At 47.5% G+C, this 19,654-nt stretch overlaps 1 protein-coding gene and 1 non-coding gene across 3 annotated transcripts in view; both read left to right on the forward strand.

Moving 5' to 3' along the window:
- The window catches only part of TIPIN (TIMELESS interacting protein), a 36,691-nt gene extending 33,246 nt beyond the window's left edge, over positions 1 to 3,445 (forward strand). For both annotated transcript variants that reach the window (XM_077263269.1, XM_077263268.1), the window contains 3 exons: positions 159 to 222; positions 2,461 to 2,658; positions 3,164 to 3,445. In XM_077263269.1, the coding sequence (XP_077119384.1) occupies positions 159 to 222; positions 2,461 to 2,658; positions 3,164 to 3,387 (486 nt within the window). In that variant the 3' untranslated portion in view covers positions 3,388 to 3,445. The remainder of the gene's footprint in view (positions 1 to 158; positions 223 to 2,460; positions 2,659 to 3,163) is intronic.
- LOC143777276 (small Cajal body-specific RNA 14) lies at positions 322 to 451 on the forward strand. The gene has a single exon (XR_013216071.1).
- Positions 3,446 to 19,654: the final 16,209 nt, after the last annotated feature.

The following is a 19,654-nucleotide window of genomic DNA, read 5'->3' on the forward strand; positions in this document are numbered from 1 at the left end:
AGAAATCCAACATGGGTCAGGTCATGTGTCTTCCATTCTTCGTGTATATTGTGAATGCAGAATCTACAATATGAATGATCTAAGCCGGTCTGGTAATGTTCATCTTAACAGTACATTTGTTCCTAATTTTTTTTTTTTTCCCATCCCCCTCCCTCTAGACTTGCTTAAAACGAATACGTATGGATCTCCCTATTGTGCATGAAGATTTTGTTAGTGAAGAAGGTATTTTCCAACCTCAGTGTACAAATAGCCATTATGGCACCTATTATGTGTGCATTTCTATGTGCAAAGTTCTATGATTGGTGAAGTGTGAAAATGATTGTGGCAGATGCCCCAGTGTTGCATTAAAAAGGAGTTTAATGTGACTTCAGGCTGCCACATAGAATAAAATGGTTCCTGCCGACAGGACCTGGAAAGATGTGAGGCTTCCTGTGCGATGGCTCCATACACTTTAGTTCTGGTCTCTCTAATTTATTAATCTCTTAATTACAGGTTTGTTTGTTCTCATTAGCTTACAGTCTTGGTAACTACCACTTAAAAAAATACTCCCGTCAACATTTTTATCCTCTTAATACATTGCAGTGAAAATATTATATAGCACTGAGTACTTACAATTGCTCATTTTGCCTTTCTACCCAGTTAATGCTTCTGTTTTACATTAGGTCTATGACATCATGTGATTAAAAACTGACCAGCTGAATCCTTCTGAGCTCTGTGTAGAAACAGGAGGTTAATTTTCCCTGCATGACTTATGAGTCATCACTGCAAAAGTCTCTAGCAAGGGGGAGTGGGAGCACCTGCCTCATGAAGAGGTGGATGATAAATGCAAGGACAAAAGACTTCCTGCTTCAACATGGAGAAGAGAAGAAATTGACTGGGTAGAAAGGCAAAATGAGCAATTGTAAGTACACAGTTCTATATAATTAGGATTGCAGTATATGAAGAGGATAAAAACTTTGATGGGAGGAGTGCTTCTTTAAATGCAGTGCCGCATGACGACCATTCGATCACGAACATTCAGTTTTGACCATCCGCCTTGTTCAGATGGATTTCTTAAGAATCTCTGAATTTTTTTCTATTCTGTCTGGAAATTGTCTTTGAAATTTTATGTCTGGAAATTGTCTTTGAAATTTTATGTCGAACAGATTTTTGAAGTTGTTCCACATTTTTTAGACTCTGTAGTAACCTCTGACCATGTTTTCCAAGTGACTCTGCTTCTTTAGCATGCTCTTTTGAAAGTGTCACGTGACTTTGTTAAATACTAGGATTTGAGAGTCCTCAGTGGTTGATACCTTTTTCATGACTAACTGAAAAGATGGGAACAAATTGTAAGCTTTCCAGACTACTCCGGTCTCTTCAGGCATAGACTAATACAAAAACTTAACAATCACATATTTATACACAGCATGACACAGGAATAGTGCAATAGATAAGACAAGTGACGTGAAGCAGAACTATCACTATGGGAGAGGGAGAAGCAGTTGTGGCTGTAAATATTGGAACAGTTCATAGATAAGGAGTGTCAAAGTTTTATTGTCCAGTGATTGGGGTCTGGTCCATGGTCCTGATGCCCCCAATTGGTCTGAGGAGCACATTCCTTAGTTGGTGTAAAGGAAAGATAGATAGATAGATGGATATCTATCTTGGTACCGTGTTAGCCAGTAGATAAAAAAAATATTTAAATTGAGTCCTCAGTGGTCAATACCCTTTAATGGCTAACTGAAAAGATGGTAAATTGCAAGCTTTCGAGACTACTTCTATGCCTGATGAAGGGACCTGAGTAGTATCGAAAGCTTGCAATTTGTTACCATCTTTTCAGTTAGCTATTAAAGGGTATCAACCACTGAGGACTCTCAATTCTAAATATTTTTAGTTGATGTAGAAAGACATAGATCCATGCGATACATTCATTTCTGAGCGTGTCAAAGGTTGCCATAAGTTTATAGTCCCAAACCCTTCTGTCTCTCTGAGACTTGAATTACCTTTCTAATACAAATAGTTTGTTGGAATATGACCCTCCAGCTGTTTTTTCTTTAGTGCCACACTTTTCCAGGCTTCTGTTAACCATGTCCCAACTCTTTTGAGATGTGTTGCTGCTGTCAATTTGTAAAGGATTTCATTTTTTTCAAATGAAATGGAAAAATGTCTGTTCACCGCAGTAGTTGAAGTTTAAAGGTTTCCAAATCATTGCATTCTTTTTTTTTTTTTTTTTTTTTTCTTTACATTTTACACAGCGTCCAAACTTTTTGGGAGTTGTGGTTATTGATGGGATCTGCAAAGAAAAGTGTGTGACACCCAGCTTTATGCCTCGTACATACAATATAATATGGACGTGTAGACTGCTATAGGCGTTGCATTACAGCTCCGTCCATTTTTTTTATTTTTTTTATTAAGAGGATATTTAGTTTGGTAGTGACAAAGTATCTGGCTAAGGACACCTCTAATTACCATTTGCTTTAGTTGTTATACAGAAGGAGGAGGATGGACCGGACTTGGCCTCTGAAGTATTTTCTGCCCTCCCACAGTCATCTCCACCCTCACTTTCTCAATCCAGTGTAGTTGAACTGAGTGAAGAGACTCTTCAGAGGATAGAAAGGAACAGGCGCTTGGCTATGGAGAAGAGAATGCAGAAAATTCAAGCCCAAGCAGACAGTCAAGGTATGACTTGTGCACATATATTACTTTATTATATAAAATTTATGTTGGTTGATAACACTGTACAGTCACTTATTGCTTTCGGCCTTGAGGGGCCTGGGCTATGGAAAAAGGAAGTATAAATGGTTACAATAACTTTATAAACTTTGGTTTTCTGGTCCCCGCTGAATTCCATCATGGCTTTCTAAGGTCCATTTTTGGGATTAATGGAAGTCCCAACTTCGTGACCTCCATTGATCAGCAAGTTATCACCCATATTGATGTTATAACTTGCAGTATTGGGAATTTATATTTTAACCACAGTTGAATTACTGTCAGATTGGTTAATGCCACCATGGACAAATTTTTTTTTTTTTTTACTGCATCCCCTTTAGTGGTCTGTACAAAGACTTCATTGTAGGCAATCAGATCTTGCCTTCTGTTGCCCGCAAATTATTTGCTTTGGAATTCTGCAGTAAATGTGCGTGATAAAGAAAAGAAGGATAAAACAAATATTTATTTCTTTTAGCTATGGCTTCTTCTCAAGATGTATCTCAGTCGCAAAGCACTGATCCAGATGATATTCCTGAGGATTTCGATGCAGATTTGTTGGAGGAGGTTGATAAAGCAGTCGACATCAGATCCCAGTCACAGGAGCCTTCAAGCAGCCCTGTAATCGGTGAAAAAGTTTCTATATCTCAGAATGAGCCCTCCACTGAAAAGCTGGAAGATGTGACTGAGGCTGAAGATTAATGGCTATTTGTATATGTAGATATTGTTTTGTTTTTTCTATTAAAATATTTTATTTGTTTGTATTTTTTTTTTTTTTTTTAATTTTGCCCACAAGAATAAGTAAAGTGCTGCAACTTTCAGCTACATAAAGCATTCAAGTGATCTATTGTTTAAACTGTTAATAAACCTCCCCTCTATGATTCTTCACCCAAAAATGTCACACTTGTCAGTGGATTGTTGCAACCCCACGGAATGTAACATGGTACCTGTTTCTCCTCCACAATGCCAGTCTCTTAAACAGAGAGGAAAATGGCATGAAGAGTTGTAGGGCAACGATACCATCGGGTAAGTATCTTGTAGCTTTTCTCTTATGCTGTACAAACTATAGAGAATTGGTGCAAGAATAAAAACGGATTTTTGTGTACTCACCTTAAAATACTTTTCTCCGAGACACTCATTGGGGGAAACATGACTACAGGTGTTATGCTGCTGACACTAAGTAGATGCAAAAAAGATTAGCTCTTCCTCTGCAGTATATACCCACACACAGGCCCCAGCCAAGCCAGTTCCGTGATAAAGCAGTAGGAGAACATGAACATCATACAAAGGTATAAAACGTCAAACCGAAGAACATACTCAAGCCGTCAGGCCAACAGGGTGGGTGCTGTCCCCCCCAATGAGTGGCTTGGAGAAAAGGATTTTACAGGTGAGTACACAAAAATCCATTTTTCCATCATACATGATGGCACCACGAGAGAGGGGATCCGCCCTTCAAGGATAGGAAACCTTCAAGATAAAAGGGGCGGCTCCTCTCTCCACATCAGTTGGTTTCCTGTCCTTGATGGGGAACCCTCAAGATGGACTTCTGAAGAACAGAAGAGGATGCCTGGGTCGGGTGGATTTGGGCAGGCGCTAGTCTGCTGCACCCGTCACCAGGTACCGGTAGTCGCCTCAGGGGCCATGTATTCCATGAGAGAAGCATGGCCACAGCCCGTGAGGCAAATGCCTGGGTGAAAATAGAGCCTTGGAGGCCACATTGTGTACCCTCCGTGATGCCGAAAAATACCCACAGGTCCTCGGAAGCCACAGTTTGTGACCTCCCTGTTGACATATAGTGGCCATGCAGCCCGTAAGGCACATCGGTGCCCTGGTAAATAAGTCTCCTCGGGGATCACAGGAGTACTCCTCCCCCACCTCCGTTGGCAGTACTTGCAGACAGCGGTGAGGTGGTTCCCTCCAGGGAGATGAATGGAGCGGTGTATGGAAGGAACAGCACTGCGAGGACATCATGGTGCTGGAAGTTGAGTGCTGCGCTGCCTCCCTGAGACTCTGGGCACATTCCCCGTTGACTGTGGGTTTCCTCCTCAGCCAGCGCCGCGTACTGCGCGACCGGAAGTGAGGAGACATGCGCGTGCAGGACAGCATATACCTGACATGGAACCCTGGGCACGAAGCAGTGCGGAGGCATCGGGGCGCTGGGTGGCCAGCAGAGAGCACGCACCGAAAGTGGTTGCCGGGTGCACGCTCAGGCATGAGTGCACTGCGCAAGCGTCACGCTGGGTGGCTGGCAGATGCAGGATCAACCAGGTGCTTGATTGCATCTATGGGTACCGGAAGTGGTGCAGGCACGATCAACTGCAGGTGATCAATCAATGAGATTAACATGACAGGTGCGCACATACACCTGATTGCTGAGCGACCAGTAAAAGGCAGGATTAACCAGGTGAACCATAAAAAAAAAAAAAAAAGGGGGAAGTAAACCTATTTAAAGGAATTAGAAGTGCGGCCCTGCGTCACTAACCAGTCCAGGTTCATTGTGACTGCTCTTGTTATGTGGTAGTTGATAAGATGGAGAGTTTTTCACCTGAACATTTAATGCCACAGCAAGAGGTGCAGGAGAGGTAGTCTCGCTCAAGTGAGAAGAGCCAGATTCGCCATGGCAGCAATAGAAACCGCTCGGACAGCGTACGGACGATTCGCCATACTAAGGAGGTGTCCTTGGTCTCACTGGGAGACGACAGGAAAACCAGTCAACCTCCGGATCCGGTACCCTTACTCTTAGGCTACTTTCACACTTGCGTCGTTTTGAATCCGTCGCAATGTGTCGTTTTGGGGAAGAACAGATCCTGCAAATGTGCCCACAGGATGTGTTTTTTCCCATAGACTTGTATTGCTGACGGATCGTGACGTATGGCCATGTCGCGTCTGTCGTGCACTGGATGCGTCGTGTTTTGGCGGACCGTCGGCACGAAAAAACGTTCAAGGGAATGTTTTTTTGTACTTCGCGTCCGCCATTTCTTACTGCGCATGCACGGCCGGAACTCCGCCCCCTCCTCCCCAGACTTTAGAATGGGCAGCGGATGCGTTGAAAAACTTCATCCGCTGCCCACATTGTGCCAAATTTTCACATCATGCGTTGGTACGTCGCGCCGACGCTAACAACGGACCCGTACCGACGCAAGTGTGAAAGAAGCCTTAAGCGTCCGAGTGGTGAGTGAACTTCGAGAAAGTCCAGCGCGTTAATGTTTGTTCTTTTCTCTTGTCTCCATCTCTCCCCTCTTTTCTTACATACACCAAGAAACCCAGTGACGGTCCTTCTCAGGTGGGAGGGAGGCTCTCTCACTTCCTTCCAGCCTGGGAGAGGATCTCATCCAGCACATGGATCAGACAAATTATAAGATCGGGCCTAAAATTAAAATTCCACCACTGGCCTCCAAGAAGATACATGCAGACTCCAGTACAATCCTCCCAAGAGAAACAAGACAGTCTGGAAGGAGAAGTAAGGTCACTCCTAGACAAACATGTCTTGGAAGAAGTTCCGATAGAGGAAAGGATGGAAGGTTTTTATTCCCCCCTTTTTCTCATAAAAAAAAAAAAAAAAAAAACGGACAATTCTTGGAGGACAATAAATTTAAAAGGCCTCAACAAATATCTAATAATTCCATCATTCAAAATGGAAACAATAAAAGCAGTGAAACTTCTATACACTCAGTGTTTCATGTCTGTCCTAGACCTAAAGGACGCTTATTACCACGTCCCAATCAGACAACAAGATCGCAAGTTTCTCAGGGTGGCAGTTCAGATGGGGTCCCAGCTACGTCAATTTTAGTACAGGGCTCTGCCCTTTGGGATAGCAACAGCCCCACTTGTATTTACAAAACTGATTGCAGAGGTTACAGCACATCTCAGAGAAAGATACTCTGATAATACCTTACTTAAGGCCCCGTCACACTTAGCGACGCTGCAGCGATACAGACAACGATGCCGATCGCTGCAGCGTCGCTGTGTGGTCGCTGGGGAGCTGTCACACAGACCGCTCTCCAGCGACCAACGATGCCGAGGTCCCCGGGTAACTAGGGTAAACATCGGGTTGCTAAGCGCAGGGCCGCGCTTAGTAACCCGATGTTTACCCTGGTTACCAGTGTAAAATGTAAAAAAACAAACAGTACATACTCGCCTTCGCGTCCCCCGGCGTCCGCTTCCTGCACTGACTGGCAGTCAGTCAGTGCGGGAAGCAGACGGCAAGGGACCTGACGGACACCGGAATGTGAGTATGTAGTGTTTTTTTTTTTTTTTACATTTACGATGGTAACCAGGGTAAACATCGGGTTACTAAGCGCGGCCCTGCGCTTAGTAACCCGATGTTTACCCTGGTTACCAGTGAAGACATCGCTGAATCCGTGTCACACACACCGATTCAGCGATGTCAGCGGGACCTCAACGATCAAAAAAAGGTCCAGGCCATTCCGACACGACCAGCGATCTCACAGCAGGGGCCTGGTCGCTGCTACGTGTCAAACATAGCGAGATCGCTACTGAGGTCGCTGTTGCATCACAAAACTTGTGACTCAGCAGTGATCTCGCTAGCGACCTCGCTTAGTGTGACGGGGGCTTTAGACGACTTCCTGATAGTGGGGAAAACTTTTCTGTCATGAGCAGGTCAGAATAGTGATGGACACTCTACGGACACTAGGATGGCAACTGAACATCAAGAAATCCAAACTGGAGCCAGCAATGGTCCAGAATTTCCTGGGGATAACGGTAGACTCGGTGGCGCAGGAGTGTCGTCTCCGAGGAAAAAGTCAAACAAATGATTATAACAACATTAAAAAAAACATGACTTTAAGAAGAGCCATGTCGGTGTTAGGGTCTCTAACCTCCTGCATACCGGCAGTAAAATGGGCTCAGTTCCATGCAAGAGAACTGTAATGGTGTGTGCTGCAGAACGACCTGGAACTTCAGGGGCAGCTAGAGCAGAAGCTCATTCTCCTGCTGTCTGTACTCCAATCACTCAGGTGGTGGTTACAGATAGAGTCATCTCCGACTACTAACACTGATCTACAAAGCCATCCACAACCTGTCCCCTCCCTATATCTCTGAACTAATCTCCCAATACCTTCCCTCACATAATCTCCAATCCTCCCAAGACCTACTCTCCTCCACACTTATTCGTTCCTCACACAACCGCCTCCAAGATTTCTCCCGAATATCCCCCATCCTCTGGAATTCCATGCCTCAACATGTCCGACTATCCACCACCACCCTTGGATCCTTCAGACGGAACCTGAAAACCCATCTCTTCAAGAATGCCTACAGCCTGCAATAACCATTCTGCCGCCTCGCCAGAGCTGCCGCCTCGCCCCCTACCTTCGGCCTCTTCCCCACTATACCATAGAATGTAAGTCCGCAAGGACAGGGTACTCTCCGCTCTGTACCAGTCTGTCACTAAACTTGTTTACTGTAAATGATATCTATAACTGTATGTAACCCCTTTCTCATGTACAGCACCATGGAATTAATGGTGCTATATAAATAAATAATAATCTCCAAGAGGAGTCCCCTGGACATACACAGCTTCCAAAATAATCACAACGGACACCAGTCCATGGGGGTGGGGAGCTCAGACACACTATGGGTCCAAGACCCCTGGACTCAGGCGGAAAAAGATCTATCCTCAAACGAGTGGGAACTCCTAGCAGTTGAAAAAGCGCTAAGGAAGTTACTTCCACACTTAACGGCATCATGTGAGAGTCCTATCGGACAACCGAACAGTGGTTGCATACATAAACCACCAGGGGGGCACCTGTTCTCGGTCATTGATGCACAAAACCAAAAGACTCTAGTCGAAAGGCATTTCCTCTCATCGGCCCTGCATATTCGAGGTGTGGACAAAATAAAGGCAGACTTTTTAAGCAGGAACCACTTAAGGCAAGGGGAATGGTCCCTAAAAAAGTCAATTTTTCATCGGATAATACACATGTGGGGAAGACCCAGTGTAGACCTCTTTGCCTCAAAAGCCAACAAGAAAGTTCAGAAGTTCTGCTCCCTGAACCCAGCAGACAGGCCGTTGGCAGTAGACACCTTCAGCATAGAATGGATGTCAGGACTGTTGTATGCCTTCCCACCCATATGTCTAATCCCAGCAGTTCTGAAGAAGATCAGGGAGGACAAGGCCAGGGTAATTGTAATAGCTCCCTTCTGGGCGAAAAGACCATGGTTTTACTGGCTGAGAGTGATGTCAGTGATGGACCCGTGGGTACTTCCGGAAGACCAGGACCTTCTAACACAGGGTCCCTTCAACCACCTGCAGAATTCCGGGCTACATTTGACAGCCTGGCATTTGAACGGTTGTTAGCGAAAGAAGGGTTCTCAGCTGGTTTAATATCCACTTTGCTTAGTAGCAGAAAACCAGTATCGACCAAGAAGAATATAGAATATGGAAGAAATTCTTGTCCAGGGCCAATACGGGAAGGGGAGGTCCCGATAGTGGCAATACTGGAGTTCTTGCAAAAGGGCTTAGATCTAGGATTAGCTGTTAGTACCCTCAAAGTACACATTTCAGCTTTAGCAGCCTTATTCAACTGTGACCTGGCAAGCAATAGGTGGGTGGTGAGGTTTATCCGAGCCTGTAATAGAGCTGACTCTGTTCCATCCCCTACTCCTCCACCATGGGATCTAAATTTAGTATTGACAGCTTTAACAGAAAGCCCCTTTGAGCTGTTAAATACAACATCAGGTAAAGTACTAACATTAAAAACAGCTTTGTTAGTGGCACTTACATCGGCCCATAGGGTTGGGGATTTACATGCATTGTCAGCTGACCCCCCTTACATGCAAATTATGGACGATAGAGTTGTATTAAAATTAGATCCGGCATATCTCCCCAAAGTGGTATCGAGATTCCATAGGGCTCAGGAATATAACCCTACCCTCTTTCTGTCCCAATCCTAGCAACAAGAAAGAGGAGAGACTCCAGTGCCTAGATGTCAGGAGATGTATCCTACAGTATTTAGAGATGACAAAATGCTGGAGGAAACAGAGGGCTTTATTTGTTTCATTCCAGGGGTCAAGGAAGGGCATTAAAGCCTCAAAACAAACTCGCTAGATGGGTGAGAGAGGCCATTATTCTAGCTGTATAGTAGTGCAGGCAGGGTTGTTCCACAGGGTGTGAAAGCCCACTCCACGAGGGCCATGGCAACGTCGTGGGCGGAGAGCAGATGCTACCATTGACCAAATCTGTAAGGCGGCCACTTGGTCCTCTCCATCTACATTTTTTAAACATTATAGGCTAGACCTATATGCTACCTCTGATCTCACATTTGGGAGAAGAGTGTTACAAGCAGTGATCCCTCCCTAAAAGAGAATACAAATCTCTAACTCGTGGTGCCATCATGTATGATGGAAAAACACGGGTATTACATACCTGGTAATGTGGTTTTTCATGAGACATGACGGCACCCTTATATTCCCACCCTTTTGATCACATTATTAGTTGGGTGCATTATTAGCATTATTTGTATTATACACTCCCTCGGGTGTCGGTGAATAGAACCGTATAGGATGTATTATTTATGTGTACACTAACCGGTGGAGTTCCTCTCGTACTCTGTAAAACAACTGATGTGGAGAGAGGAGCCGCCCCTTTTATCTTGAAGGTTTCCCGTCCTTGAAGGGCGGATCCCCTCTCTCGTGGTGCCGTCATGTCTTGTGAAAAAAAAAAACATTACCAGGTATGTAATACCAGTGTTTCTCTAATCGCTTCATTGGGGGACACAGGAACCATGGGTGTATGCTGCTGCCACTAGGAGGCTGACACTATGCACAAAAAAGTTAGCTCCTCTGCAGTATACACCCCACCGACTGTCATTCTGAAAATCAGTTTAGCTTAGTGTCAGTAGGAGGTGGATACGGGTCTTTCATTAGACCCATATCTACCTCAGTGTGCGTCGTTTCTTTTCAGGTACCCTGAGGGATACAGTGTGAATGGTCACTATTGTACTCCCACAAAGAGACTGAGTACGGTGTGTACTGCCACCCTGTATCCTCATAGGTCTGGCTGGCAGGATCAAGGCCCCTAACACAGAAGCGTGTTTAGGAGATCCGAACCGGTCCTAGCCCCGTCTCCCACCCACTCGCCCACCAGAGCCTGTCGGTTTGAGGAGACGAGGACGTCCATCAACAAGCTTTTTTTCTGGACGTCCCCTTCATTCCCTGGTTTATGAGATACCTCTTCCCTCTTTCTCCAGATTTTTCTTCCAGGAGAAGTTATGACGAGTATACAGATGAAGAAGGTATTTCCAACTAGCCCCCCTTTCAAACTTCCTCCTAGGGGTAGGACTCTGGGCTTTTGTACGGAGAAAGCACTGGGGCTTTACAGCATGGGGCTCCAGGGCTCTTATCTCACTCTGGATGTCATTTGCAGCTCTCTGTCTCCTTGTACTCAGGGGGTCCCCCTGTTGCCGGCGCATTTCACTTGGCTACCTTTTTTTGGATGGGTCTCCCAGGTTGGGGGTAATCGCTGCGGTAGCGCCGATGTCCTGTTAGTGCCTCTGTGTCGCTTCACCCTCCCCGGCGGTCACCGGGTTTTAATCTAGGCCCCAGCTAGTGTTAGGGCCTAGTCCTGCATTGTGACTCCGCCCCCCTGTCTTCTCTCCTTCGGGCGGGCTTTTCTCCTGCCTGTCTTTCACTTCCTCACTCAGTGCCTAGCTCCGCCCACTCCTCCTGGCCTCAGCACAGGCTGTTATCGGTGCCATCTGGCATCTTAGTGGGTCTGTTCATCATGTCTAATTCTAAGGGAGAACATCCTTGTCCTCCTGCTTCCTCTTCCTCTGCTTTAGTCAGACACTTTGTATGTTCTTCCGGTAAATGTGCTTCCCTCAGGTCCATCCTCTTCCCTCTGTCAGGACTGCTGCAATCCCACTGTGCCCACCGCCCAGGAGCCCCCTGCTGCCCCACGTGAGAGTGATGCCCTTATCCCAGGGTGGGCTTCGTCTCTGTCACAATCTGTGGCGGATCTCACCAGGGTGTCTTAGACGCTGGTGTCCGTACTTAACAGGTTGCATCTGCAGGCTTCCGCAGTAGCCAGCGCGTCACAGGAAGCTCTGTCCAAGCCTGCCAACTTAGGCCGCAAAAGATCCAGACAGGAATGCCGGTCTGAGTCCTCTTCCCGTTCCATCTCACCCCACGGTCCGTCTCAGAGGTCTGCTGCTTCCTGGTCCTCCTCTCCCGAGTCAGGCGAGGCATTCTCAGACATGCCTTCTGAGGATGTTTTGGAGCTGGATTTGGACCAAGGCGCCAGCATGAAGGATATGGTTCAGAGCCTCATTGGGGTGATCAACAAGACCTTTGGCATCAAAGATTCCTCTACGGAACCTGCAGATCAGGCGGTTTCATTTAGACGGTCTAAACCACCTTCCAAGGCCTTTGCTTCTCAATCTGAATTCGAGGAGCTTCTGGCCAGAGAAAGAGAGAATCGGACCAGATGCTTTCAAAGAGGGAAGCGCCTTGGCGTGTTATATCCTTTTTCTCTGGAGCTCACCTCCAACTGGACAGCGTCTCCCTCTGTGGACCTGCCAGTTTTTAGACTGTCTACCAACACGGTCCTCCCGCTTTCTGGTGGAGCATTTCTGAAGGATTCTAAAAGAATTATAAAATCTTTTGCGAAGTCAGCCTTCAAGGCGGCTGCGTCTACTTTATGTCAGGCCTTTGCTTCCACTTGGGTTTCAAAGTCTGTAACCAAATGGGCCAAACAACTCCGTCAGGGCATTCTGGCTGGGGCCAACCAGAACAGCTGATGGCACTTGCCAACCAGATTTCCCATGCAGGTGAGTATTTGGTCTCTGCCTCCCTGGATGCCACATCTTGTGCAGCTCAGGTATCCAGTAATGTTGCCATATGGAGGACTGTTTGGCTTAAGGCTTGGCAGGCGGACTTCTCATCAAAAAAGTCCCTTACCAGCCTGCCTTTTCAAGGATCGCGTCTTTTCGGTTCCAGGCTGGACCAAATTGTTAAGGACGCCACCAGGGGCACAAGCTCCCTTCTCCCCCAGTCCAAACCTCGCCGGCCTCCTCCAATGCGGCAGTTTAGGTCCTTTTGGCCTTTTCATTGTTTCGCGACGACTGAGTCCTTTTTCCACCAGCAGAGGCTGCAAGCACACCAAGATAGGAAGAAGGTTTCCTTTAGGCCCACCTCTTCTTGGCGCCCCCCGCTACTTCCAAGATAGATCCACTAGGTCTAGACCTGGAAAGTCTACCTTGGCATGACTCACAACGGGACCCCAGCGCATCTCCCAAGCTGGGTGGCTGTCTCCTTTTCTTCAGAGACGTTTGGCTCACCTCAGTGGAGGACGCATGGGTCAGGGAAGTTGTATCCTCAGGATACAAAATAGAATTCATTTCTCGGCCCCAGGATCGATTCTTCAAATCCCGCCCTCCAAGAGACCCCGCTCTGGTCCCGGGTTTCTTTACATCAGTCGCCTCCCTCCTCAGTTCGGGGATAATCGTTCCCCTTTCCAGAAAGAGAATGAATGATTCACAGGTTTCTACTCAAACCTGTTTGTGGTACCGAAAAAAGACGGCGCAGTTCGGCCCATTCTGGACCTCAAGTTACTGAAGGGTCCACCTGCGGAATTTCAGGATGGAGTCTCTTTGTTCAGTAATCGCTTACATGGAGGCACAGGAATTTCTGTGCTCCATAGACATTCAGGACGCCCATCTTCATGTCCCTATACTCCTAGGACATCACAAATTCCTGTGTTTTGCAGTACAGCAGGAGAATTTCCAGTTTGCCATTCGGTCTTGCACGTGCTCCCAGGGTCTTCACAAAGATCATGGCAGCGTTGATCGCCATTTTGCGGATCAGAAGTCTAGTGCTCTTTCCATACCTCGACGACATCCTCATCAAGGCTCCGTCCTTTTCCCAGGCTCACGATAGTCTGACCATCATCCTCGACACCTTGTCCCGTTTCGGGTGGCTTGTCAACAGGAAGAAGTCCTGCCTTGTTCTGACTCAGCGCCTCGTGTTTCTAGGCATGCTGTTCGACACCCGTTAGACCAGTTTTCCTCTCCGAAGAGAGCAATTGTCCGGCGGGAAGTTCGCTTGCTTCAGAGCCCTTGGCTTCCATCCTTCCGATCAGCCATATGAAGGTCCTAGGGAGGATGGTGGCAATGTCTGAGGTGATCCCCTTCGCTCAATTTCACTCAAGACCACTTTAGCAGGCCATCCTTTTGGCAGTGGGACAAATCCATCTTTTCTCTGGATCGTCTGATTCGGCTCTCGACCCGGGTCAATCCATCCCTCAATTGATGGCTGACATCACCCCTCATGTTCCAGAGCCGGTCCTCCTTCCCGTTCACTGGCAGGTGCTGACGACGGCTGCCAGCCTTCTCGGCTGTGGGGCAGTTTTAAGCCACCTTACTGTCCAGGAACGTTGATCGGCACAGGAGTCTACTCTGCCGATCAACGTCCTCGAGATACGGGCAATCTTTCTGTCCCTCCTTCACTGGGAAAGGCTCGGGGGTCTGCCAATCCGAATTCAGACGGACAAAGCCACGGCAGTGGCATATGTCAACGATCAGGGAAGGACTCTGAGTTTCTTGAATTGGTCAAGGTGTCCAAGATCCTCCTTTGGGCAGAGGTGGCAGTCCCGGCGATATCCGCGGTGCATATCTCCTGCGTGGACAACTGGGCCGCCGATTTTCTCAGCCGCGAGGGTCTCGTAGCAGGGGAATTCTTTCTGCATCAGGAGGTCTTCCATCGGATTTGCCTTCTTTGGGGGACTCCGGATGTGGACCTCATGGCATCCTGACTGAACAGGAAGGTCCCTCGGTTCGTCTCCAGGTCCCGCGATCCTCTCCTGGTGGGCGCCGATGCTCTGGTCATTCCTTGGCAATTTCTGCTTCCCTAACTGTTCCCTCCCCTTCCTCTTCCCAAGCTCTTGAAGATCAAGGCGGAGGGGGTGCCAGTCATTCTGATCGCACCTTATTGGCCCAGAAGGTCTTGGTTTGCAGAGATCGTCAACCTCGCGAACGCTCCCTGGAGGCTTCCAGACGGTCCGATCTGCCACCCGAATTCTCGGTCACTCAGTTTGACGGCATGGCTGTTAAAACCGCGTTTCTGAGAGCGTCCGGTTTTTCAGATCGGGTGATTCACACCATGATCCAGGTTAGTAAGCCGTCGTCTTCCAGGATCTACTATCAAACATGGAGGGCCTATTTCAACTGGTGCGAGTCCAATCACATCCCACCTATGTCCTTTTCTCTCCCTTCTAGTTTGGCGTTTCTCCAGGCGGGACTGGATGCGGGTCTTGCCCTTAGTTCTCTAAAGGGTCAAGTATCAGTGCTTTCCATTCTTTTCCAGAAGACGTTATCATCCCGAATGCAGGTCAAGACCTTCCTTTAGGGAGTAGCGCATGCAGCTCCTCCCTATCGAGCTCCCATGGATCCCTATCTAGTTCTGGAGGAGGGTTCTCCCTTTGAGCCTCTCAGAGAAGTTTCCCTGTCTTTTCTGTCCTGCAAGGTGCCTTTCTCGTGGCCATCACTTCCATCCACCACGTCTTGGAGTTGGCGGCCCTTTCTTGTCGCCCTCCTTTCTTGGTTCTTCACCAGGATAAGGTGGTCCTGCGGCCTCCGCTTTCCTTCCTTCCTAAGGTGGTGTCTGCCTTCCACCTAAATGAGGACATCGTTCTACCTTCTTTTTGTCCTGCTCCGACTCATCCTCTGGACTGTTCTCTGAACAAGCTAGACCTGGTCAGGGCGGTGAGGGTCTATCTGATTGAACAGCTTCTTTTTGGAAGACAGATTCTCTTTTCGTTATTCCAGATGGTATGCGTAGAGGACTGCCGGCCTCAAAGGTGACTATTGCTTGCTGGATCAGGACAGCAATTTTGGAGGCTTACCGGGTCAAGAACAGAGTGCCCCCTCCTGGGATTAAGGCTCACTCTACCCGGGCAGTCGGCGCCTCCTGGGCAATGCACCACAGGGCTTCCGCCCTACAGCTTTGCAAAGCGGCAACCTGGTCTTCCTTCCACACGTTCGCCAAATTTTACAAGCTTCATACCTACGCTTCGGCAGGTGCCAGCCTAGGTAGAAGGATCTTGCAGGTGGCAGTGGTCAGGTCTCCGACCTGATGGAAGTCTGTTTTTCCCTCCCAGGGACTGCTTTGGGACATCCCATGGTTCCTGTGTCCCCCAATGAAGCGATAGAGAAAACAGGATGTTTGGTTGCTTACCGTAAAATCTGTTTCTCGGAGCCTTCATTGGGGACACCGTACCCTCCCATGTTGATCCGTTCCTTTGTTTTCTGTGTTCTATGATTACAGTTAAGAAAGATGTCTGTTGTGTTCTTTCAACCTTCTTGTTTCTCTTACTGCTTTCTCACTAACTGATTATCAGAATGCCAGTCGGTTAGGTGTATACTGCAGAGGAGGAGCTAAATTTTTTTGTGCATACTGTCAGCAACATACACCCATGGTTCCTGTGTCCCTCCCAATGAAGGCTCCGAGAAACAGATTTTATGGTAAGCAAACAAAAATCCTGTTTTTTCCATTGCCACATGGGGAGACACAGGACCATGGGACGTCCTAAAGCAGTCCCTGGGTGGGGAAAAACCATAATCAAACAAACCCCATGCACCAGCTGCCTAGAGATGCGCTACCGCCACCTGCAAGATTCTTCCCAGGCCTGCATCTGCAGAGACCTGAGTGTGAATGTTGTAGTGCTTCGAGAAGGTGTGCAGACTGGACCAGGTCGCAGCCCTGCAAACCTGTTCTCCCGACGCCTGATGCTGAATGGCCCAAGAGGCACGCACCGCCCGAGTAGAGTGAGCCTTTATCCCCACTGGGATAGGCCTGCCTCTGACACGGTAGGACTCTTCAATTGCCGAGCGTATCCACCTGCCTATTTTGGACTTCGAAGCGGCCAATCCATTCCTGTGACCCTCAAGAAGAACAAATAAAGTGTCTGTCTTTCGGAAAGATTCCGTCTGGGACATGTACCTTCTAAGGGCCCTCACTAGAGCCAGAGTGTGGCGAGTCCTTTCAAAAATGATGTACCGGGGCCGGGCAAAATGAGGGTAGGACAATGTCCTCGTTAACATGAATGGGAGAGATCACCTTGGGCAAGAAGGCTGGGGACGGTTGGAGAACCACCTTGTCCTGGTGGAAAATTAGAAAAGGAGCTCGACAGGAAAGAGCAGCTATCTCCGATACTCGCCTGATTGATGTCACCACCACCAGAAAGGCGACCTTCCATGAAAGGTGGGCCAGAGAGACATCCTGCAGCGGCTCAAACGGAGCCTCCTGTAGGACACCCAGGACTAAGTTGAGGTTCCAGACATCCAACGGCCTTCTATAGGGGGGAACCATGTGGGAGACCCCCTGAATGAAAGTTCACTGGTGGCTTTGAAGCAATTCGGTGCTGGAACAAATCTGATAAGGTAGAGATCTGGCCTTTGAGGGAACTAAGTGCTAGGACTTAGTCCAGACCAGTCTGAAGAGACTCCAAAATGGTCGTGATAGAGAATTCGAGAGGGTAGCAGCCACATTCCCTGCACCATGTGAAAAAGGCTTTCCAGGTGCGGTGATAGATGCACACTGATGCAGGTTTCCGAGCATTAATCATAGTGGAAACCACTTCTCTGGAGAACCCAGCTTGGGTTAGGACCCAGGATTCAACGGCCAGGTTGTTAAACACAGGGCCTCTGAGTTCTGGTGGCAAATCGGGCCCTGGAAGAGTAGATCTGGTAGTCGCCAGGGAATGTTGACGACAAGCTACACCAACTCTACATACCACGCCCAGTCCAGAGCAACTAGGATAACCTGTCTTGATCTTTCTGATAACCCTCAGAAGTAATGGAAGTGGGAGGAGAACACGTAAGGCAGACAAAATCGACACCACGAAAGGACCAGTGTATCCACTCCAATGGCCTCTGGATCCTGGGACCGAGCTATGAACTTGGGCGCCTTTGCGTTTAGCCTAGATGCCATCATGTCCACGTCAGGAGTCCCCCAGCGATGACAAATCTATTGTAAGATCTGCGGATGAATAGACCACTCTCCCGAGGCAAGAACCTGATGGTTGAGGAAGTCCGCCTCCCAGTTTTCGATGCCCAGGATGTGAACCGCTGAGATGACTGACTGGTTCATCTTGGCCCAGAGGAGAATGTGCTGCACCTTGCGCATTGCCGCCCTGCTGCGGGTGCCCCCCTGATGGTTGATGTATGCCACAGCCGTGGTGTCCGACTGTATTCGGATGGGGAAACCTGCCAGAGGGTGATGGAACCGTTGCAGGGTCAACCGGATGGCCTGTATTTCCAGGACATTGATCGGAAGAGACTCGAGGCGACCAGCGCCCTCCGGGCGGTGTGATGGAAGATGGCCCCCCAGCCGAGAAGACTGGCATCGGTGGTGACCATCAGCTATTGAACCGGGAAAAAAGATTTCCCCTGAGGAAGGACCGTAGTATCCACCACCTGAGCACCCGTTTGACTCGCGGAGACAGGCGGCACAGACGGTCGAGAGAGAAAAGGGGTTCCTGTCCCTGACTGACAGCAGCGCAATCTGCAGAGGACGGAGGTGTAGCTGGGCAAAGGGAACAGCTTCCATCGTTGCCACGATCCTACCCAGGACCTGCATTCCGAACAGGATAAAGAGAGGAAATTGGCGACAAAGTGCACAGGCTCCTTGTTGAAAGGCTATGACCTTGTCTCCAGAGAGAATCACCAACCCACGGGAGGTGTCCAAAGTCATTCCTAAAAAGGATATCTGCCGAGCTGGGACTGAGGAAGATTTGTTTAAGTTTATCAGCCAGCCCAGGGGAGAAAGTGTATCCAAGGTTATACGGACACACTCTGCGCAGGCCTGAAAAGATGGACACCTTTTGAGCAAAGGGCCAGGTGTGGAAGGATGACCACACTCCGAGAGTGCAGAATGGAACATTTCCCACATGTCTACTTTACATCAGCACAATTTTGGAAAAAAATGTATTTGTTAGGAACTTAAGGGTTAAAAGTTGACCAGCGATTTCTCATTTTTACAATAAAATTTGCAAAACCATTTTTTAGGGACCATCTCACATTTAACCCCTTAGTGACGGAGCCAAATTTTTTAAATCTGACCAGAGTCATTTTATCTCCACATATGTCTTCTGCCAATCACTTGGGCACTTCACGATATCATAAACAACTAATCCCACCTTTATTGATGTGAGAAGAAAGAAGCGATCCCATATATAAAATCAATATTTATTGATGTAAATTTAAAAACTCACAAAATAAAAAAGCAAAATTACCGTAGGGGACACCATAGTAACAGGCAATGCATCAATAAATCATAAATAGCCATTTAACAATATCGGTGGTTAACTACACTAAGGCAGCAATCTAATTTACCAATCAATGCTCAGTGACATCATGAACCCAAAAAGGTGGTCTATTAGTACAAATAATCCCTCACACTCACGCTGCCATTAAACAATATATAACTTGAGTGTTAGACAAATGGCTTAATATACAGGCAGTACTACATAATGTGAGAGAGACCACCTAATAAAGCCGCCAAAGAACAGAATAAAAATCCACTCAACAATAGTCTAAAGGAAATAAAGCATATTACCTTGTGATAATGGCGTCCCCTCACCCCGACGCGCGTTTCGCCTCCTGCTTCTTCCAGGGGGGCGCCTGTATATAGTACTGCCTGTATATTAAGCCATTTGGCTAACACTCAAGTTATATATTGTTTAATGGCAGCGTAAGTGTGAGGGATTATTTGTACTAATAGACCACCTTTTTGGGTTCATGATGTCACTGAGCATTGATTGGCAAATTAGATTGCTGCCTTAGTGTAGTTAACCACCGATATTGTTAAATGGCTATTTATGATTTATTGATGCATTGCCTGTTACTATGGTGTCCCCTACGGTAATTTTGCTTTTTTATTTTGTGAGTTTTTAAATTTACATCAATAAATATTGATTTTATATATGGGATCGCTTCTTTCTTCTCACATCAATAAA

This window comes from Ranitomeya variabilis, chromosome 5 (genome assembly GCF_051348905.1).
Source record: "Ranitomeya variabilis isolate aRanVar5 chromosome 5, aRanVar5.hap1, whole genome shotgun sequence".
Lineage (NCBI taxonomy): Eukaryota > Metazoa > Chordata > Amphibia > Anura > Dendrobatidae > Ranitomeya > Ranitomeya variabilis.